The sequence below is a fragment of the Balaenoptera physalus genome, assembly GCF_965194825.1.
Source record: "Balaenoptera physalus genome assembly, chromosome: Y".
Lineage (NCBI taxonomy): Eukaryota > Metazoa > Chordata > Mammalia > Artiodactyla > Balaenopteridae > Balaenoptera > Balaenoptera physalus.
This window is the reverse complement of record NC_138904.1, coordinates 7,011,438-7,031,314: the sequence shown is the minus strand read 5'-3', so window position 1 is coordinate 7,031,314 and position 19,877 is coordinate 7,011,438. Positions and strand designations below refer to the sequence as shown.

Sequence of the window (19,877 nt, the reverse complement as noted above, 5' to 3'; positions counted from 1 at the left end):
GTTCAAATTCCTGCCCCGTCACTCACTAGCTGTGTGACTGTTGGCAAGTTGCTGAACCTCTCTGGACTTCCGCTCTCTCGGCTGTAAAACAGTACCCACCTCAGGAGGTTCCTGGGAACAGTCAATGTGATAGTACCCGTGGATGGCTATGGATGGAGCCTGGCACATAGCAGGCGCTCAGTAACTGGGAGCTGGGGTTGGAGCTGGGATATGCACGTTATGGAGGAGACAGAAACACAGAGAACCTGCGTGCCAAAGAGAAGCAGGAGGGCACGGCGGGTGTCCTGGTCTCCTGGCTCCAGGCCCAGGAAGGATGTGTCCCCGACCAAGTTCGTGGTCCACTTCCATTAGGTCCCCTTTGCATGGAGCCCTTGTTTGCTTTTTTTCTTTTTAAATAGCTTTATAAAGTTCATCTGTTTAAATGTATAAAATCCATTGTTTGGGAGCATATTCACAGAATTGTGCAACCATAACCATTATTTGGTTTTATGACGTGTTATTCATCCCCCAAATCTCTGTACTGGTTACTAGTCATTCCCCATTCTTCCCTCTCCCGCAGCTCCTGGTAACTTCAAATCTACTGTCTGTCTCTGGATTTGCCTGTTCTGGACAGTTCCTGTAAATGGAATCATACAATATGTGGCGTTTTGTATCTGGCTGGTTAAACTTGGCCTGTTATTTTCAAGGTTTATCCATATTGTGGCACATATCAGTACTTCATTCCTGTGTGTTGCTGAATAATATTCCATTGTTTTGCTATCTGCATTTTACCCGTTTATCAGTCACTGGACTTTTAGGTTGTTTCCATTGTTTTGGCTGTTAGGAATAATGCTGCAATGAATATTTGTACGCAGGTGTTTGTGTGGACATATGTTTTCGCCATATACTTATGGGTATACACCTTGGAGTGGAATTCCTGGGTCATATAGTAACTCTGTATAACCTTATAAGGCACTGCTGAACTGCTTTCCAAAGACTCTGTACCATTTTACCTTTGCACCAGCAATGTTTAATGGTTCCAGTTTCTCCGCATCCTTGATAACAACACTTGTTTTCTGTGTGTTTGTTTGGTTTTTTAAGATTTTAGCCATCCTACTGTGTGTGAAGTGGCATCTCATTGTGGTTTTGAGTTCCCTGATGACTAATGATGTTTAGCATCTTCTCATGTGCTTATTGGCCATTTGTGTACTTTCTTTGGAGAAATAGCTCTTCACTTCCTTTTTCCAGTTTTTAATTGGGCTGTTTGTCTTTTTATTATTGAGTTATAGGAGTTCTTTATATATTCTGGATATGAGTACCTCATTAGATATATGATTTACAAATATCTTCTCTCATTCAGCAGGTTGTCTTTTCACTTACTTGATGGTATCTTTTGAAGCATAAAAGTTTTTAATTTTGATGAAATCCAGTTTTTCTGTTTTTTTCTCTTATTTCTTGTGCTTTTGCTGTCATCTAAGAAACCATTGCCTAACCCGAGGTCACAAGGATTTATACCTTTGTATCCTTCTAAGAGTTTTATAGTTTGAACAATTTTATTTAGATCTTTGAATTAATTTTTGTGTGGAGGTGAGGATAGGTCTGCCTTTATTCTTTTGTAGGTGGATATCCAGTTGCCCCAGCACCACTGGTTGAATAAATTCACTTTTAAAACCAACGTGAGTAACCAAATAAAGACCATATTAAGGCTATAGACTACACTGGGCAATCTTAGTGAATCACCACTCTAAAATCCTTGGTATTCCTTATGTATATCACATCATCATTCACTTTGTCTCTCTGGCCTGAAATTTAGTACTTGCTTCATTTTTGGGTTTCTTTCTTCTACCTTTTTGCCTTAGTTCCCAAGCTCTTACACATCTGTACAAAACCGAGGTATACTTGGTTGTGAAAATTCTGTAGGGGAGATAGTTAAGGTTAAAGGCTGCCAACCAGGTGTATCAGTGAGAATTAGTTTTGGCTACATAAAATACATAAAACAGTAGTGACTTAAGATAGGAATTTCTCTTTCACGCTAAAAGAGGCCAGAGGTGGGCAATCTAGGGCTCTTATGATGGAAATCAGGGACCCAAGCTCCTTCTCTCTTTCTGCTCCACCATTCTATTATGTGACTTCCATCCTCAAGGTATCATGGCCCAGAATAGCTGCTGGAGCTCCAGTCATCACATCAGCATTCCAGAAAACAGGAAGGAGGTAGGGGGCAATGCAAAAGGGGCCTGTTGTCCCCTGAGCCAGATCCCTTTAAGCAGGGAGCTGTTTTAAGCAGGCCTGTTGTCCATGGGAGTTTTACACAACAATAACATTTTCATGTTATTGGCCAGAACTTAGTTTTCTGGCCACACTTAGCTGTAAGAGGAGGTAGGAAATATAGTTGGTTATCCAAGCGTGCTGCTGCTCTGCATGACATCCAGGTTCTGTTACTGAGGAAAAAAGGGAGAATGACTTTGCGTAGGCAGCGAGCAGCATGAGGAGACCTTGTCCCTGACGCTGAGTGCAAGTGTGATGGTTCCCTCACTCAGTTTGGGAGGGATCGGAGCTATGACACAATTAGAGGTCTCACAGACCACCAGTTAGTTGTGGAGATAAGAGGAACCTTGGAGCACTGAACAGAAGCTAGAAGAGTATGTCTCCTGCTGTCATAGGAAATGCACCTCCACCCGTGAGGGACTGGAGTTGGACAGGGCTGTGTGACAGCTCTCTGGACCCGGAGGACAGACAGAGCCCTCAGAAGCCAGGACAGGCAATCAGGAAGCCCTCCTCACACCCCGGCGGGTGTTTGGAATTCATCTTGGAGCTTGGCGTTAGGATAGGCAGAAGTCTGCGATGTGCAGGGGCTAGAGGACGCCAGGCTTCCAGGGACCCGCCCATCAAACAGGAGGCCGCCCTCCAGGGATGCCGAACGTCCGGATGCCTCCCAAGGGCAAGAGCCAGGGCAGGGTTCCAGGGCTAGGAGGACCGCCGGGAGTGAAGTGGGCTCTCCCATCAAACAGGAGCGGGCACACAGCAGAGAAATAAGACGCGTGCTCTGTAGCCACGGAGACCCAGCCCCGCCCTCGTGCCTAGCAGAAGTCACGCTTCCCAGGGTGAGGTCGCTGAGGGGCCGGCCCTGGGTGGTTTAGAGCCAGAGCTGAGCGTGCGGGTCCAGAAGCCTCCGGAGCCCCTCTCTGAATCGCCAGCTTGTTTCCAGAGCCGAGGGTGGAGTGGGTTCTGTAGGTGGCAATGAAGAGCCTGCAGCTGGTGGAGAGGGGTCCCGAGGAATTCCCAGGCAGGGGGCCAGACTTCTCCGGTATGGCTGGATTAAACTCCACATACCCTTCTAGATCCTTCCAGCATTTAGCTGTTTCCTTTGGCGCGGGAGAATTTTCCCTAAGAAATGTCATTAAGGCAGATTGAAAGTTAACATGTAAACGGCCTCTTGGGCTCCAGGTGCGGGAGACGCACGTTTTAACCATGCCGGCAGGCACCTGAGATCCCGGGGGAAGCTCTGCTTGCCCTAAGAAAAGGAGAGTGTGAGAGCAAAGAGGGTCTGGGGGGGACCTTCGCGTGCCTGCACGTGAAAGCTGGCTTGCCGTCACAAAAAGGGACGAGGGTCTTGAGCCGGGGCTGCTCCGGATCGATCCATCGCGGCCACATGGGTGTGGCTTTCTGGCTGTATTGGTTATTGACGCGGCCGCCGCCTGGGTCCCGCGGCGGGTCTGACTTCCTCCCCTCGCGGGCATTTGGGGCCGGCGGGGGGAACCGAGGGCCGGGCTTTGGGGAGCGCGAGCTGGCCTCGCCCTCCCACCCAGGAGATGACACCAGCGGCTCCCTGCAGCCCAGGCTTGGCGTCTGGAACGCAGATGCCACACCGCCACGGCCCAGCCCCTGCACAAAGCTGCTCCTTAGTGTCCTAAGTGTCCTGCAAAGCCTGTGACTTCTGGGCAGGACAGACCCCCACGCGCTCCCGAAGCCGGACGGGCAGGGAAGGCCTGCTCCAGAACCAGCAGCGCCAGGGGAGGCGAAGGTGCAGCCGCGTCCGCGTGGCCGCCCAGTGGGCCAGCTGTGCCGTGGCTCCTCCCTGAAGCATGCCCTTCTGGGCCATCTCTTTTCCCTCCTGTCTCCTTGTAGAAGGGCGCCCTTCACCCCATCCCTGACCACGCCCTTTGTCCCCACGGCGGATCCGCAGGGTTAAAGTCCTGATGGGCCAGGGATTGCACTCTCTGCCAGGCGTCTGGCAGAGGGTTTTTTGTGGTTTTTAAAAAATTTATTTTATTTATTTATTTTTGGCTGCGTTGGGTCTTCGTTGCTGCACGCGGGCTTTCTCTAGTTGCAGTGAGCAGGGGCTACTCTTCGTTGTGGTGTGTGGGCTTCTCATTGCGGTGGCTTCTCTTGTTGCGGAGCATGGGCTCTAGGCGCACGGGCTTCAGTAATTGTGGCACGCGGGCTCAGTAGTTGTGGTGCACGGGCTCAGTAGTTGTGGCGCACAGGCTTAGTTGCTCCACGGCATGTGGGATCTTCCCGGACCAGGGCTCGAACCCGTGTCCCCTGCATTGGCAGGTGGATTCTTAACCACTGTGCCACCAGGGAAGTCCCCTCCTCTCAATCTTGAAAGTCTTAGGTTGAGGGAAAGAAGCCAGACGCAAAAGGCCACGTCGTGTATGATTCCCCTTAGATGAAATGTCCAGAATAGGCAAATCCATAGGACAGATGGTAGATGAGTGGTTGCCAGGGCATTGTAAAATGTCCTAAATGCCGCTGAGTTGCTCATGTTAAAATGGTGAGTTTGATGTTATATGAATTTCACCTCAATCAGAGGAAAAATAAAAACCTCACAGGCAAAATCAGGCAGCTGTTTGCCAAGGGTCTGCTCTGTGTGCATCTTCCTGCCGCTCGCGGAGCTCGGGGCTTGCTCAGCGCTGGACCTCAGGCGTGGCCGCCCCTCTGCTCCTCCCTCCCCCGGTACCGTCCTGCTCCTCCCTCCCCCGGTACCGTCCTGCTCCTCCCTCCCCCGGTACCGTCCTGCTCCTCCCTCCCCCGGTACCGTCCTGCTCCTTCCTCCCCCAGTACCATCCTGCTCTACCACATGATGGCCTGGGGCCTGGCCGCACTGCTCTGCGTAGAGGGAGCATTCATGCTGTACTACCCTTCCGTGGCCAGGTAAGCCAGGGCTCCCAGCAAGCCCGCTCCCCCGATGCCTGGACCCCGCCCCCCCCCCGCCTCTCTTGCAGGAGACGCCCGGGCACTGACCCCGAGCGCGCGGGCAGGCCAGCGTCCTGGATCCGTGCAGCTGAGAGCACAGTGGGTGGCACCTTGAGTTAGCGTCCCTGCCTCTGCCTGTCCCGTGCGTGTGGGTCGGTGCTGTGCGCGGTGTGGATGCAGAGCTGGGGGCACGGCTCCTGCGTACCAGCCTGTGTGCCAGGCTCCAGGCCTGTCCCCCTCCAGACGGACGCAGCCTTCCCCTGCCAACTGTTTATTTTTCATTCTTCAAACCGGCTTCCTCTGGGTGAGCAGGTGAGTTGAACATCCCAAGAATGAGTCGGAGATGGCTGGAAGACACAAAGTGTCGCTCGCTCTTGACGAGCTTATTTTAAGGCTCTGCTGTCTGCACTTTCTCACCTCTCTCCATCCTGTGCTGTTCTGAACACAGACGCTGGGCGATGTGGCCTCTGAAATTGTCTCAGGCATTTCTTCAAGTTTAAAATCCCATCCGTGCAAACATTTGTAAAGCCTCAAGGTCCCTCCAAGGATATACACTCTAATTTTCCATGGAAAACTGAAAAACAGAGGTTGGACATTGTCTCTTTGTCTGTGATTTCAGGACGGTGTACACCCAGGATCAGCACAGCACAGCCCTCAGGACAGATCTGGCCCTCTGCCTGCTTTTGTAAATAAAGCTTTATTCGCACACAGCCGTGCCCATTTGTGTATGTATGGTCTATGGCCGCTTTACACATTAGAGCTGAGTAGTTTTGACAGAGGCTGTGAGGGTTCTGAACGCTAAAATATTGACTATCTGCTCCTTTACAGAAAAAGTTTGCTGACCTGCGGTGTAGACCGTTTCTGCCCCTTCTTTTTCGATTTCTTGTAGCCACTCACTCAGATGTCTCCACGTTGGTGTTGCTTTGTTGACAGCGACTACTCCCAGGCCTCTGTGTAGATCCCTCCAAACAGCCCACTCTCCCCAGGAACCCGAAAAGGACAAATACAGAGTTAGCAGCTGTTGCAGAGGGATGCGCTTAATTGGAAAGGGAGTTTTTATCTCTGGCCTCCACCTGTGGGATCCTGGGGACGTTGCGTCTGAGCGTGAGGGAGCCATTGCTGCAGGGCACTCAGGAGCGCCAAGGTGCCCCGCGGTCTCCACGAGGCCGCCCCCCTGAAGCATCTCCTTCCTTATATCCATCCTCAGAGCCCACGACGACCCAGAGCCCTTGGCGCTCTGCAGGCTCCCACCCTCTCTCATTTGTTCCTAACGTTCAGCACGGGCATACGAATCTTATCTCTTCCTCCTCTTGTTTCCCTTTCTCCCCTCAAGCCCTTGCAGACCACAGTTTAGCTTTCACAGCTGAAGAGGAAAGCTTCTGTTAAAAAGAAGGTAGCAACACAACATTGTAAGTCAACCATACTCCAATAAAATACGGCTTTCAGGGTAAAAACCAAAACACACAAACAAAAAAACAAAAAGAAGGCACCATCCTCAGGTGGTATTGTCATCCTTAAGGCAACAAAGATGGGCACTGCATTTTTCTTACCTGTTTTCATGCATTTTCAGCCACTCTCCCCTCTGGTGTGAGCACTTCACACATATGAAAACGAGAACACTAGCATTTTTCTCGTTCCACCTTCCGTGGCCACAGGAGCTGTTCCCTCCTCTGCTTTTCCACTCCGTCTGGGGTCGGGCCTGGGCAACACCCCCTTTGCTTTGGATTCTCTCCTCCTCTTTGCCATTTTCCTCTACACTATGTGTTTGTTAACTGATAGCCCCGACCTTGGTAACATACCTGTGTGTGGCACTCCACCGTGTCCTGTGGCGACGGATGATTCTCAAGACCCATCAGTAGAAATCCTGGTCCTTCTCCCTGAAAAGAACCAGTGAAATGATTATCTGTCACCATGAGAACAGATATCCTGTGCAGCGTGAGGCTTGGGTATTTTGAGTTGGTCCAGGACAGAGCTTGGATCTTATTCGTGATGTCAGCCAGGCTTAGCACGTACGTAGAAAGTGCTGGTTCATAGAATGCCTTTGTCTTGCTTGAAAGACAAGTGGGGGGAGACCCACTTGTTTGAGAGACCCAGCGGGGAGTTGGGGGGCGGGAATCCACCACCCCAGAGAGCCTTTTCCTCTCTTCACCTTTTCCCAGCAGGGAACTTTAAAGGCTCCCTGATTTACGAGACAAGCAGAACCATGACAGATCCTCCTTTTTCTTCTGTGATTTATCGCTTGTCCGCAGACGTGAGACGTGAGTCAGGTTTCCTTCGGGCAGAGTCAGAAGTCCATCTGTGTCTTTCCCTCTTCGATCTGGTCCTCTTATCTCGACTTCCAGATAAGTCGGCGCATCTCAGGCAAAGCCCCGTTTTTTCCCGAGAATGACCCGGCTTTCCTCCCTCAGGTGTGAGAGGGGTCTAGAGCATGCCATCCCCCACTACGTCACCACGTACTTGCCTCTGCTGCTCGTCCTAGTGGCCAACCCCATCCTGTTCCGAAAGACAGTGACTGCAGGTAAACCACGGGGAAGTTCTCTGGGGGCCAGGCCACGGCTACGGCCCCAGGCCACGGGCTCTGATCATTGTCTGGGACCACGGACCTCGTTTGTCATCCTCCAGAGAGGAGCAGAATACAGCTGGGGAAAGTGAGGGGGTTTAATAAACGAGAGGGAGCGAGCCTACTCACTGATGGGCTGTACGAGTTCTTGGCCAACGTCTGCCAGCTCAAAGCCGGGACCAGGGGGCTTTTCACTTCTGTCTGGGCTCATCCTGAGTCTGCCATTGGCGTGCCCCGGAGGACCCGAGTGGCCTTGGAAAACTGCGGAGGGGAGACGGGAGCGGGAAAGGAAAGGGCAGCCGAGGGGAAGGGACGGATGTGGACTGAGCCGTCCTGGGAGCCTGGGCCCTCCCGTGATGTCTGGGCCTGTGTCTTCTCCCACTTGGGCAGTAAACAGGAAGGAGAGCACAGGAAGTGAGTCAAATGCATCAGGAAGAACTGGGTGAGAGGGATCTTGTGAGTCAGCGGAATGCACTGGACAGACCTCCGGGCCAAGGCAGGGGACCTGCATTCCAGCCCCCAATCCCATCCTCAAGGAAGCGTGCCCTGGGGCAAGTCTCCAGGCCCCTCATGCCGCCCTGTGGGTCCCTCACGGGCAGAATGAGAGGAAAGAAACACACCTTAACAGAAAGGTCACTTGAGGATCAGCTGTGGATTGTAGAACTTTAACCCAAGTGAAGTGCTCTACCACTAGGGAGAGAAAAATCGCTGCAGCTCTTTGGATCTCTCTTTGCATATCTGCATTTAAAACTAGTGTGCTGTACACCTGAAACTAACACAACATTGTAAATCAACTATACGGCAATAAAAATTAAAAACAAAACACCCCTCCCCCCATAAAACTAGTCTATTAAATATAGCTTTTTGTTTTTTTAACAAAATTGCATTAAAAAATAGTGATTTGATTACATCAAACAAATGAAAATGACTTATAGAAAAAAGACTGGAAAGAAATACACTAAGATGCTAACAACGGTTGTCTCTGGGTGAACTTTGGGTTATCAATTCTTTCCTAAAACTTTTTTATATTTTCCAACTTGTCTGCAAGGATAAATGTCAAATCTTTCAACAATTTAAAATAGTGAGCATGCATTATTTTTATAGTAAAAAATATAAACCGTAAACAAATATGGTTCCCAAACTAGTAAAATCCAGATAAAACCCAGAGTGTAGTTAACAGCACTGTACCAGTGTTGATTTCTTCATGGTGACCAATGTGACTGTGGTTGTGTAAGATGTTAAGTCTGGGGACAGCTGGGTGTCGGGAACTCTCGGTACTGTCTTTGCAAATCTTGTGTAAATCTAAAGTGATTTCATAGTAAACGTTTAAAAACTCTATATTCCCGTGCGTCTCCGAGAAGTCCCAGGTGGAGGTGGTGAGGAAAGCATGGCCGGGTCTTGCTGGGCTTCACGCGCTCCTGGTTGTGCTGCTGAGCTCCCATCTGCTTTACTGCCCTTCCTTTGCACGGGGGAAACGTAAATAATGAAATTACGTGCTGTTCCCCTCTGCTCTTCACAGTGGCCTCTTTACTAAAAGGAAGACAAGGAGTTTACACGGAGAACGAGAGGCGGATGGGAGACGTGATCAAGACCCGATTTTTCAAAATAATGCTGGTTTTCATTATTTGGTAACCTTTCTTCTTTTTTTAAAACTGTCGCTGGGAAGGGAAATGCAAACCGCCTGTCATTTGCTTTTCCAAGTGTGACCTGAAAGTTCCAAAGGGAAGCGTCTTTGGAGAGGAAATTTTTGAAACTTGTGCTAGGTGCCTTTGGAGGAAATGCTTGCGAGACAGGAAGGCAAGTCTACCATCCGTGAACTTCTGGAAGGATAGTCACATCTACTCAAACTATATAAAAAGCCCTAAGAACGAAAAGTCCCGAGCTTAGTTTTGATGCATCCCAACCATGTGCCTCCGGAGTTTTGTCCCATCTCTGGGGTTAGCATTCATATCAAGTGCCTTCTAAATCCACCCATTTGCAGCAGTCTTTTTTTTTTTTTTTTTTTTGTCGCACAGCATGTGGGATCTTAGTTCCCCGACCAGGTATCGAACCTGCACGTCCTGTAGTGGAAGCGTGGAGTCCTAACCACTGGACCACCAGGGAAGTCCTTGCATCAGTCTTGACACCAGGATTCCTGTATCTGACAAGATAATAGGGCAAGGGCCCATCTTTAGTGTTGTGACTCACCGCTCAGGCAAGAAGGGTAGAGAGTGGGACTTCCCCGGCGGTCCAGTGGTTAGGACTCCACGCTTCCACTGCAGGGGACATGGGTTCCATCCCTGGCTGGGGAACTAAGATCCCACAAGCTGCGTGGCACGGCCAAAAAAATAAAAATAATAAAAAAAAGAAGGGTAGACAGTAATATTCCTGTCCTCAACTGTCCACCCACCTGCCATTCCCCCTAACCGCCGCCCCCGCCACAGGTGTCGTGCCCCAGCGTTTTAAGTGGGTGTGCTGGGCATAGACCTGTAACCCATGCAAAATCGACTGGAATCAGGAAACACTTTGCTGTGGTGAAGCAATGCTTCGCAAGACAGAGCACGCCTTTGTGGGGTTAATAATTGATCTGATGTGGGGAGGTTTGTTTGGACAGTCTCCTGCGAGAGACGTAAATTAGCTCCCTCTAAAAATACACAGAGCTTGTGGTTTCAAACGTCACCTCCCTGCCAACAATAACCTCAAAAAATTCAAACATAAAATGTCAAGATTTGTTTTGGTCTCCATCAAAACATTAGCTTACTCTTCAGAGGAAGGATGAACTCTGGGTTATTTGACATGTGCTAGAATCTTCCACCTGATGTGGTGTTGAGTGCGACCATCGGAAGCACCTGTTGGTCTCTGCTTTGGGCTGAGAGGGGTGGCATCTCTTACGTCAGAATCTTGGTGTGCTGCGTCCTTCTTGCTGCTAAGCGGGCACTGCCCCCGCCCCAGGACTTCTAGGTCTCGGTAGGCATGGTCCCTGACCCCCAGCGTTAAAAATGAATTATGTCACATGTTCTCTTCACCTGTGGGCCGTTTTCTTTCTAACAGTTGGGTGTCGAATATCATCAATGAAAGCCTTTTATTCTATCTTGAAATGCAACCAGATATCAATGGAGCCTCTTGGAAACAGGTCAGAAATGCAGCCAAGACCACGTGGTTCATGATGGTAGGTCCATCTTAATTTAAAATGTTCTTCCTAAAGAAAAAAAAAACAAAAAGGGATAAAACCACTCAGAAGTATGATCTATATGTTATTTAAATATGCAGGGAGTTGAATAGGTTCCTGGGATGCTTACATCTGGCCTTGGTCCACGAGCTAGCTATTTTCATTCAGTGTTGGGATCGTTATTAAATGGATATGACTCTGGTAAATCAACTTGGCAAGTGAATCAAACCTTCCAGGCAGATTTAAAATATCAGGGAATTTCTCTTGAGGAAGTGTTTCAGACTGAAAAAACCATAGGGATTTAGGTATTGCTTATAACATTATCCGTAATTATAAAGCATTATAGATAACCCACATTGTTTTAAACGAAAGGGAATGGTTAAGTTAATGATGGTCTTTGATCTTGAGGAATGTTATGCCGATGTTGAAGATGACAATGTAAAAAAATGACAATGGTGAAATCTAGTGTTAAGTGAAAAATGCAAGATCTAAAAATTATACTGATTTCAACTACCTAGTAACACGTGTATGAAAAAATATTGGCGAGAAATACACAAAATCATAATAAGGTGGAAAGAGCATGGGTAGTTTCCCTCAATGTTTTCATTATACTGCATTTCCAAGTACAAAAATCCATACGCGAGCTGTTAGTGGAGAGATGCACGGTGCCCTACACAGAATTAAAATTTACGTTGCTTCAGAGTCGGGGGAAAGCTGATTCAGGAGGCTAAGACCAGCATTAGCTGCCTCCACCCCTGCCTGTGCTGTGGTCACGTGCAGGGACCACACGTAAGCAAATTTTCCTAGACTGTTAGGCTCAGGCGCCTTTGTGCACTCACATCCTGCCAGGGGCGCGAGGGGCAGGGCCCCGAGTGCCTGCGGGAGAGCGCGGCCACGGGCCAGAGGTGACACAGCCCTGCTGGGCCGCCCAGGGCCTCCCCTCTCCCGCCCCCCGCCTCTGGTCTGACTCAGCTCCTCTCCCCACCCCACCTCCTCTGTCTTCAGGCACCTTTGAGGGCCCAGCACCTCCAGCCAATCTCTGTCTCGCCCCACACCAGCCAGTGGGGCAGGTCGCAGTGAGGCCAGCCCAGCGGGCCCCGAGTCACCCTGGGACCACCCAGTGCTCTGATATCCACTGTCCCACCGTGACTCACCCCTGTCTCTCTGTCCTCCCTGCCAGGGGATACTGAATCCAGCCCAAGGGTTCCTGCTGTCCCTGGCCTTCCACGGCTGGACAGGCTGCCGGCCGGCTTTTCGCGCTCCCAGGGAGGAGATCCAGTGGGAATCGATGAGCACCTCGGCCGCCGAGCGGGGTCCCCGGTCCCCGAAGGGCTCCCGTGAGGCCCGGGAAAGGCGCGCTGCCGGAAAGGAGGTGCGTGCCGGCGGGCACACTTCCGACGAGGCCTTGAGCCTGCTGTCTGAAGGTAAGAGCCCCTCCACCAAGGCGGGCAGACGGCGGGGCCCCTGGCTCCCCTGGAAATGCTTTATAAACGGCGAGGTGGCTGGCGCATAGGATCTGTCCTGATGTCTGGAACCTGCTTCAAGGCGAGAATGGAAAGTGACAATGTTAGTCTTGCATCTCATCCTCCTCCTCTCCTTTTACTACGATAGTGGTACCTTTCCTCTGGTTATTAAAGCACCGTAGCCTTGTAATAATTATAACTGGCTCCACCTTGGGCTGGATGGCATTTTGAATATGAGATAAATTGCCACTTCAAACCCGTCGCGGGCGTTTGCTGTAAGACAACGAATGGTACGACCTGACCTCTGTAGCTTTTAGTTGCAGCTTGGTTTGTCCACCTCATTCGGGGACATTTAAGATAACACGCTGGTCGTCCGGTGCTGGCTCTTCTGATCTGTCCTTTTCGCTTCAACACTGTGGCCCTCAGATTGGTCCTCCTTTTAAGCTCCTGTTTAATCTGATTTGGGGTTATGTCTATTAACCCAGCCGATAAGGAGGAAGAAAGTATCAGTTCAAGGCCCAAATAATGTTTCTCTAAAGATTGCCATCTACTAAACCTATTACATACATTTTATATTTATATACTCATGCATACTATTTATATATATAAATAAACCTATTATATGTACTTTTCATTAAACATACTGTAACCTTATAATTTATCATTTGCTCTGCATTCTGAATTTACTATTACAAAAAGCTCATTTATATTCTAATCAAGATGGGTAATGAGAGAGAATAATCGCTAGACCTATGATCCCTATTCCTAACTCAGTCTCAGGGGCTGTCATGGTTATGATAGCTGATTAATTTTACCGTCCCTGGTCTATGCAGATCTTTATTCCCTTGAAAGATTCTTCTTGAGCAGACGTTTTGCTGTTAGCATTGAGTAACAAGACTGGAAATTCTTTACAAGAAGCGGACACATGTTTGCAGCACCTCCTCTGGGGGTCAGGGGGTTGATTCCACAGATGCTGCTTGGGGAGGAGGCCACCCCACACCCTCCTTCTGTCCCCACTGAGGCCCTGAAGCCCCTCCCTCTTCCCACTTTATTACCATGGGGCTGGTTGAAAACGCTTTTAACCAGAATGCATCACTCTGCGGCCCATGTACCGTCTTGCACTCATGCTTGACCACTGCACGTGGTAAGGGCCCAATAGTCGTTTGTAATAATTATGTTAAATTACACATTTTTGGTGGGAAATTAGTTCTAAAAGGCCTAAGAGTAATTAATTATAAGATGTAAAGACTTCTTAGACATAAGATTTAAAGAATTCTTAGTAACGTAAGAGTTGGGGTACTGTGTCAAATGTATCTCAAAAGAGCTGGGGAAAAAAAGAGCTGAGATCTTCTTAACCATTTTTTTTAGTAAGACTTTGTAATGAGTAGGCACTTTCTTTGCATAAAAGCAACATTTGTCAAGCTTGTTAGAAGCAAGGTGGCACATGGCCTCAGTATAAGCAATGGACTTGCTACGCAGGAGCCATGATCATAACCTCCAGGAAGGGCTCGTGGCTCCTGGGCGCAGGACTGTCCATCTGGGCCTCCTCCAAGTGAGCTGAGGACTAGCCCTTCCTGCAAATCTCAGTTAGTATTTCTTGACCTCTAATAGGGTGCGAACGACAGTGATTTTCATGAGATTAAATAGATCTTTGTGCTATGTGCTTAAATAGTGCTGGGGCACAGAGGGCATTCCATAAATGCTAACTCTGGTAAGCATACATAAGTCCCATTACATATTCATAACCTGAGCGGAGACATGGAGCAAATGTTGGCGAGATATAGAATGAAAGAGTCCATGAAAATTTCCAATCTGCGTTTAAAGTGTGAAGGCAGAGCAATCTGGGCTAACGATGTGGATACATGTCAGGAAACAAGCCCGGGGCAGAATGATCCCCACGGGGGAGACTCCTGTTCTTATACCACAGGCTGTATACGCTGCTGCCAGAACCCTCAGGAAACGGCAGCCTAATGTCTACAGTGGTAATCTTGGAAATGAGATACGGCTGGCTTGGTCTTGGGCTGTTTCCTTTCTCCTCCTTTCCAGCCACTTTGCTTTTAGTCTCTTTTGTAAAGGTAGGGAGCTACTCATAATACAGAAAGTACTATTACGTGTCAGAGAAAAGCCCAGAGATACAAACTCGAAGCAGTACATACAATTAGGCTTCTCCCTGTTTGCATTGGTTAAGGTGAAGCTTGACTGGTTTATCATATCCTTAAGCCTCTATCTACTACTTTAGGATTCACTTCGAGGCCAACAGGCTTACGCTGAGCCTCCGATAGGAAGTATCTGACGTGGTGTCTGGCACTTACTAGGTACTTGACATAAGTCAACTGAGTTTGAACAAATATTCATCGAGCCTCTGCAATGTGGTCAACAGCATTTTAGCTGAGGGGCGGGGGCGGTGTGTGTGGATTGTGAATGTCCCTGGGAAGTGTCACGTAGGAAACTTGCAAGTATCAGTTAAGTAAAGACAATACTATATTTTGTTCTAAAAAGTCTGACGCGTTAAAGGGACACAGAAAAGGCAGGGCCTCCATGGGACATGGGTGAGGGTTTCTGGAGGAGGTCATGTTCAGGCTGGGTCTTGCACCGCAGACTGCAATGGGAGAGGGGGAAGCCCGGAGGACACCCTGTGTGGAGACTCAGGGCAGAATGTCGGCACGTTGTTCAGGGGTGGCCACAGCGTGGGGTTTGTGGGAAGCTGGAGAGGCAGGTCGGGAACAGATAACGAAGGGTTTTTACGGATTCTGCTAAGGAGTTTGCATTTTATCTAGTGGCCAGCGTGAGGCCAGTTTGCATTTTATCTAGTGGCCAGCGCGAGGCCAGTTAAGGTTTTTAAGTGGAGAGATGCACTCAGATTTGCTTGTAGGACTGGCCTAGTGAATGGATGTGGGAGAGTTGATTGGATGATCATGCTTCGTGGCCATGGCAACAGCTAACATTGAGGGGATCTGTGTGTAATTCTCTAGGACAACTTCGTTCAAAATGGCATCTTTATGAAGAATCGGAATTTCCCTTGGGACTAAAAGTCAAGAAAAAAGGGTACTTCTCACAAATAAGCAAAAACCTGGTTGGTTTTTATCTGGTGAGCACCAGAAAACCTTAAAATATTATTTCCTCTGTCCATGAGCTTTACGAAGCGTAGTGTCTGATCTCTGGCCCTTCTTTAACAGGGACACTTTGTGTTCACAACGGAAAAGTTCAGGATCTGATGGATACTTTAACCTTATCATTGCCTTCAAGGGTTGGGGGGTGTATTTCTCAGGAGACCTGCTCCCCTAGCCTTCAACGTCACTCTGGACCAGGTTCCCCCAAGCCCCGCCCACCAGCAGGGGGCACGGCTCCGGTGGCAGGGCGGGGCGGCAGTGGAGCTGGGGGCGTGGTCACAAAGGGGGCGTGTCTTAGGCAGAGGCCTGGCGGGGAGGGGCGTTGACGAGAACAGGCCTTCCCTTGCTGTGGCAAAGGAGGGGGGCGTGGCCACAGGGATAGGGGTGTGGCTGTGGACAAGATGGACCACGGGGTATAAGGATTGCGTCAGTGGGGTAGGGCCGAGACGCGGGGCATGTGGGGAGGCAAAGAAGGCTGTCGTTAGAAGAGAGCACGTGTAGTGTGTCCACAGGTAGGAAGCTTGTGGCCTCTGCAGAACACAGTGGATGGAAGTGAGGGGGCGTAACTGTATGTCTCGCACGTCTTTTCTCTCCCCCCAGGTGTCTTTCCCACAATTCCCTGTCTCTCTCACAATACCCTAGTTCTTGCACCATTCTCTCTCACCCACATTGCCCCTTCTCTCCCCTAATCCCTCGTTGTTCCCACAATTCTCCATCCTCTCCTACAACCGCTTGCTTTTCTCACAGTTCTGTGTTTCTCCCACAGCCCCCTATTGCTCCCACAATTCTCTTCCCACAATTTCCCATTTCCTGCCACAATCCTGGATTCTTCATGGTTTCTCACAAACCTGTTGTCTTCTACAGTTCCTTTTGCTACCGCGTTCCACCGCTCCCCCAATTCTTTTTCTCGGAGAGATTTCTGTTCTCCAGCGTAATTCCTTCTCTCTGACAATGGCCCGTCATCTGCCACAGTTCTCTCTCTCGCAAGGCCTCTCTTCCACAACGGCCAGTCTGCCCCACAGTACTCTTTTCCCCGTAATCCTCTGTTCTGCCTGGCAATTCCGTATCTCCTGCCCCCCCCACCAAGTTTCTGCCGTTTCCCACAGTACTCTTTCTCCCACCATTGCGTCTCCCCCACATCTCTTTATCCTCCATCACAGTTTCACACCTCCCCAAATTGCCTGTTCTCTCCCGCACTTCCCCCTTACCGTCCCCATTTCTCTGTTCTGTCTCATACACCGCATTCTTTGTCTGTGATTCTCTCTGCCGTCACTGGCCCCTCCACGTAACACCAGGTGGCGCCATGGGTCGTGTTTGCCAGGGGAGTGGGAGGGAACACGCCCCAGGGCCTCCAGCTCTGTCGGGCTGGCTGCACCCAGTTGAACACCTTGAAGGGGACGCAGGCCCAGGGGTTGTACGCTCTCCATGGCTCATGCTCCTAACCACCTGGTTGGGTTTCTGATCTAGCGCCTCGAGGCTTTAAGGGATCCAGGAACAACAGCTGAGGGCACCGGAGGCATCCAATATGCCTCCCAAATGTCAGGTCTGCGTGGAGCCAGGACGTTCTCGAGAAGCCGCCTGGGCTTGCAAGGCTCCCTGACGGGAGTTGCGAGGAAGGCGCTCGGCCCTTGGGCACTGGGAGGTCGCTGGCAGCTGCGTTTCCTGCACGCACACTCAGATGTGCACACGCACCGATAGAGAGTTAGTCCCTCACCCCCACCACCATGGCCTCTTTGGATTTGCTTCTCAGAGACTTTACGACCAGACGAGGAAACCCATGGAAAAGCAGGCCTGCTGGAAAGCCCAGCTGCAAGCAGCCGGCCAACTCGGCGCAGGCGGGGCTGGGGGCCAGGGGCGCGGGGCGGGTGTGTGTGTGTGTGTGTGTGTGTGTGTGTGTGTGTGTGTGTATTCAGCGGCGGCGCTGGCATCTGACGCTCAGGGTTGTCGTGACATACAGGGGTCTCCTCCCTGGAGCCCCGGGGGACGGGCAAGGAAGCAGGAACTCTGAAAAAGGGGGCAGAATATGTCCCAAAGTGTCAGGTCACGGGCCAGACCTTGATCACGAGCCCCCGTGTGACCCTCCAACCCAGAGGCTTTTTGAAAAGACCACAGAAATCGCACACACGTTCCCATGAGCCCAGGACGCGCTCACGAACGGCGAGCGACGCCGAGAGAAGCGAGCCTTCGCGAAGCGCCGGTGAACCCCTCCGGCCGGCGGGCAGTTCTGGAAGCGGAAGTGGCTTCCCCAGGCGTTTCCAAGCCCACAGCGTGCTGACGGCCTCTCCCTTTCCCCCTAAGTGTCCTCTAAAACTCGGCGTGTGGCTCTTCTTACTCCGGGCTTGTTCCTGCCGGGTTTTATACGTTAGTCTCCACGAGTGCTCTGAGGTGCCTGTGCCGTGTCCCACGGGTGTCAAGGCGGTGACCCCACGGTATTTAGCCATTCAACGTTAGCTTATCGTGCCGGGGGCTGGTTGAGGCACTACAGATACCGTGGTGACTAGGGTGGACACATGCGCTGTCCACTGAGACTCTCCATATAATTATATAATAATTCTTATATCAACATTTGTGAATGAAAGTCACAAAGAACCGTATAATATTCAAGGCAGCGAGAAGTGCTGCGAAGAACACGTCAAGAGGGGGCAGGAGGGGCTTCCCTGGTGGTGCAGTGGTTGAGAATCTGCCTGCCAATGCAGGGGACACGGGTTCGAGCCCTGGTCTGGGAAGATCCCACATGCCGCGGAGCAACTAGGCCCATGAGCCACAGCTGCTGAGCCTGCGCGTCTGGAGCCCGTGCTCGGCAACAAGAGAGGCCGCGACACTGAAAGGCCTGCGCACCGCAATGAAGAGTGGCCCCCACTTGCCACAACTAGAGAAAGCCCTCGCACAGAAACGAAGACCCAACACAGCTAAAAAAAAAAAAAAAATTAAAAAAAAAAAAAAGAGGGGGCAGGAGAGTGGTTTTAGATGGGCGTCCCAGACACCTTGAGGAGGAGGTAACATTTGAGTTAGACCTGAATGCGGTGTGGGAGTGAGCCATGAGAAAATCTGGAGCGCTTTGCAGGCAGAAAAAGAGATGTGCAAAGGCCCTGGGGCAGCACTGAGCTTGGATGTAAGAGAAGCATGTGCCTGAAGGTTGTGAGTGAACAGAGGGACATGAGGGGAGGAGGCTGCAGCCGTCAGCGGGGCCTCTCGGTGGAGGGAGTTGGAATTTGGAGATGTTCCTGAAGGGCAGTCACCTGCCCCATGCACAGCTGAAAAGTCCACCCTCCTCTGCGTCTTCCTTCGCTGTATTCCTGACACACACACCCTAGAACCTGGCATCCAGCAGGCAAGCCTGGATATTTGTGGAGTGGTATCTGTAGAAAGAACAATTCTGACATCTGTTGCAAAGATCTCCCACACCTTCTAAAGGAAGGCGTGTTGTTGGGATGATTAAACAGACCTCCGGGATTACTCTTTTGGCTGGAGTGATGTTTGCTTTCATTCTACTGATTGTTACCTACGTCCCTCCTCTTAAGTTTTAGTAAGAGGAGTCCTTGGGGCACCTCGTGGCATTGAGAGCAGGTGGCCGGGCGACCCCAGAGCGCTGTTGCCCCCGAGTGACCCCTGGGGCAGCTGTGCCCACCGTCACCACAGTGCACCGAGGTCTCGGGCCCCTCAGACAGCGTGTCCCAGGGCTCCGCAACTCCCCCGTGTCAACAGTCTCTTTCCTTTTGGGCTGCAGCATCCACAGGGTTTGGCTGAGATGCGGTGAGCTGCCCAGTGGGGAAGTTTGGAGGAAGGGAGGCAGGGGTGGACCTCCCTTCAGGGAGGTCGTACATCAGCTGCCCCAGATGATTCTGTATGATTTTTGTCTTTTGGAATGATTTAACCACATGCAGGTGAAAGTATCATGTAATTTTCTTTTATAAATACAGACGGTTGGGAAGCTTGTGAAAGACGTTCTCGGACACGGACATCGTCACGTGACAGTCTTTTTTCCTCTCCAGGTTCTGACGCCAGCACAATTGAAATCCATGTTGCAAGTGTGTCCCGCAACGGAAAGGAGACTGAATCTGTTCCAAAAGCGCAGGGAGACCTGTGAGAGGACGAGACAGAGGTCCAGACCCTGTCTCCCTCCGACTCCACGTTTCTCATCCCTTAGGACTGTGTTCTCGCCTGCAGTCAGCGCACTGCAGGGTGTAGCGTCCCCCCAGATCTCACTCCCGTCACCACGTTAGCGTATTCCCCAGGACCCTCTTTGTGGTAGGAGGGATGATCCGTGAGCCTGCGCTTGGGGATGGCAGGGGGAGTCCTTCGAGATCAGACGCTCTGCAGCTTCTCCAGACTCTCCACTGACATTAGTTTTTCTGATCTGGCTGTAATGTTAAATGCCAGATGCAGGTCCTTGGAAAAGTTAATAAAGTAGCTGTGTCCGA

General features: G+C 50.6%; 1 protein-coding gene and 2 long non-coding RNA genes across 4 annotated transcripts in view; 1 reads left to right on the top strand and 2 right to left on the bottom strand.

Moving 5' to 3' along the window:
- Window positions 1-9,215, bottom strand: part of LOC309653458 — a 27,419-nt gene extending 18,204 nt beyond the window's left edge. For both annotated transcript variants that reach the window (XR_014259191.1, XR_014259192.1), the window contains exons 1-2: window positions 8,356-9,215; window positions 6,975-7,052 (exon numbers count right to left, since the gene is read on the bottom strand). This is a non-coding gene — a long non-coding RNA (uncharacterized lncRNA). The remainder of the gene's footprint in view (window positions 1-6,974; window positions 7,053-8,355) is intronic.
- Window positions 1-19,877, top strand: part of GPR143 (G protein-coupled receptor 143) — a 25,068-nt gene extending 5,191 nt beyond the window's left edge. The window contains exons 4-9 of the mRNA XM_082448175.1: window positions 5,041-5,133; window positions 7,584-7,693; window positions 9,255-9,363; window positions 10,766-10,883; window positions 12,064-12,307; window positions 19,449-19,877. Of these exons, the coding sequence (XP_082304301.1) occupies window positions 5,041-5,133; window positions 7,584-7,693; window positions 9,255-9,363; window positions 10,766-10,883; window positions 12,064-12,307; window positions 19,449-19,543 (769 nt within the window). The 3' untranslated portion in view covers window positions 19,544-19,877. The remainder of the gene's footprint in view (window positions 1-5,040; window positions 5,134-7,583; window positions 7,694-9,254; window positions 9,364-10,765; window positions 10,884-12,063; window positions 12,308-19,448) is intronic.
- LOC309653464 lies at window positions 10,765-12,126 on the bottom strand. The gene is made up of 2 exons (XR_014259199.1): window positions 12,038-12,126; window positions 10,765-10,913 (listed from the first exon to the last, which is right to left on the bottom strand). It is a non-coding gene; the product is annotated as an uncharacterized lncRNA (long non-coding RNA).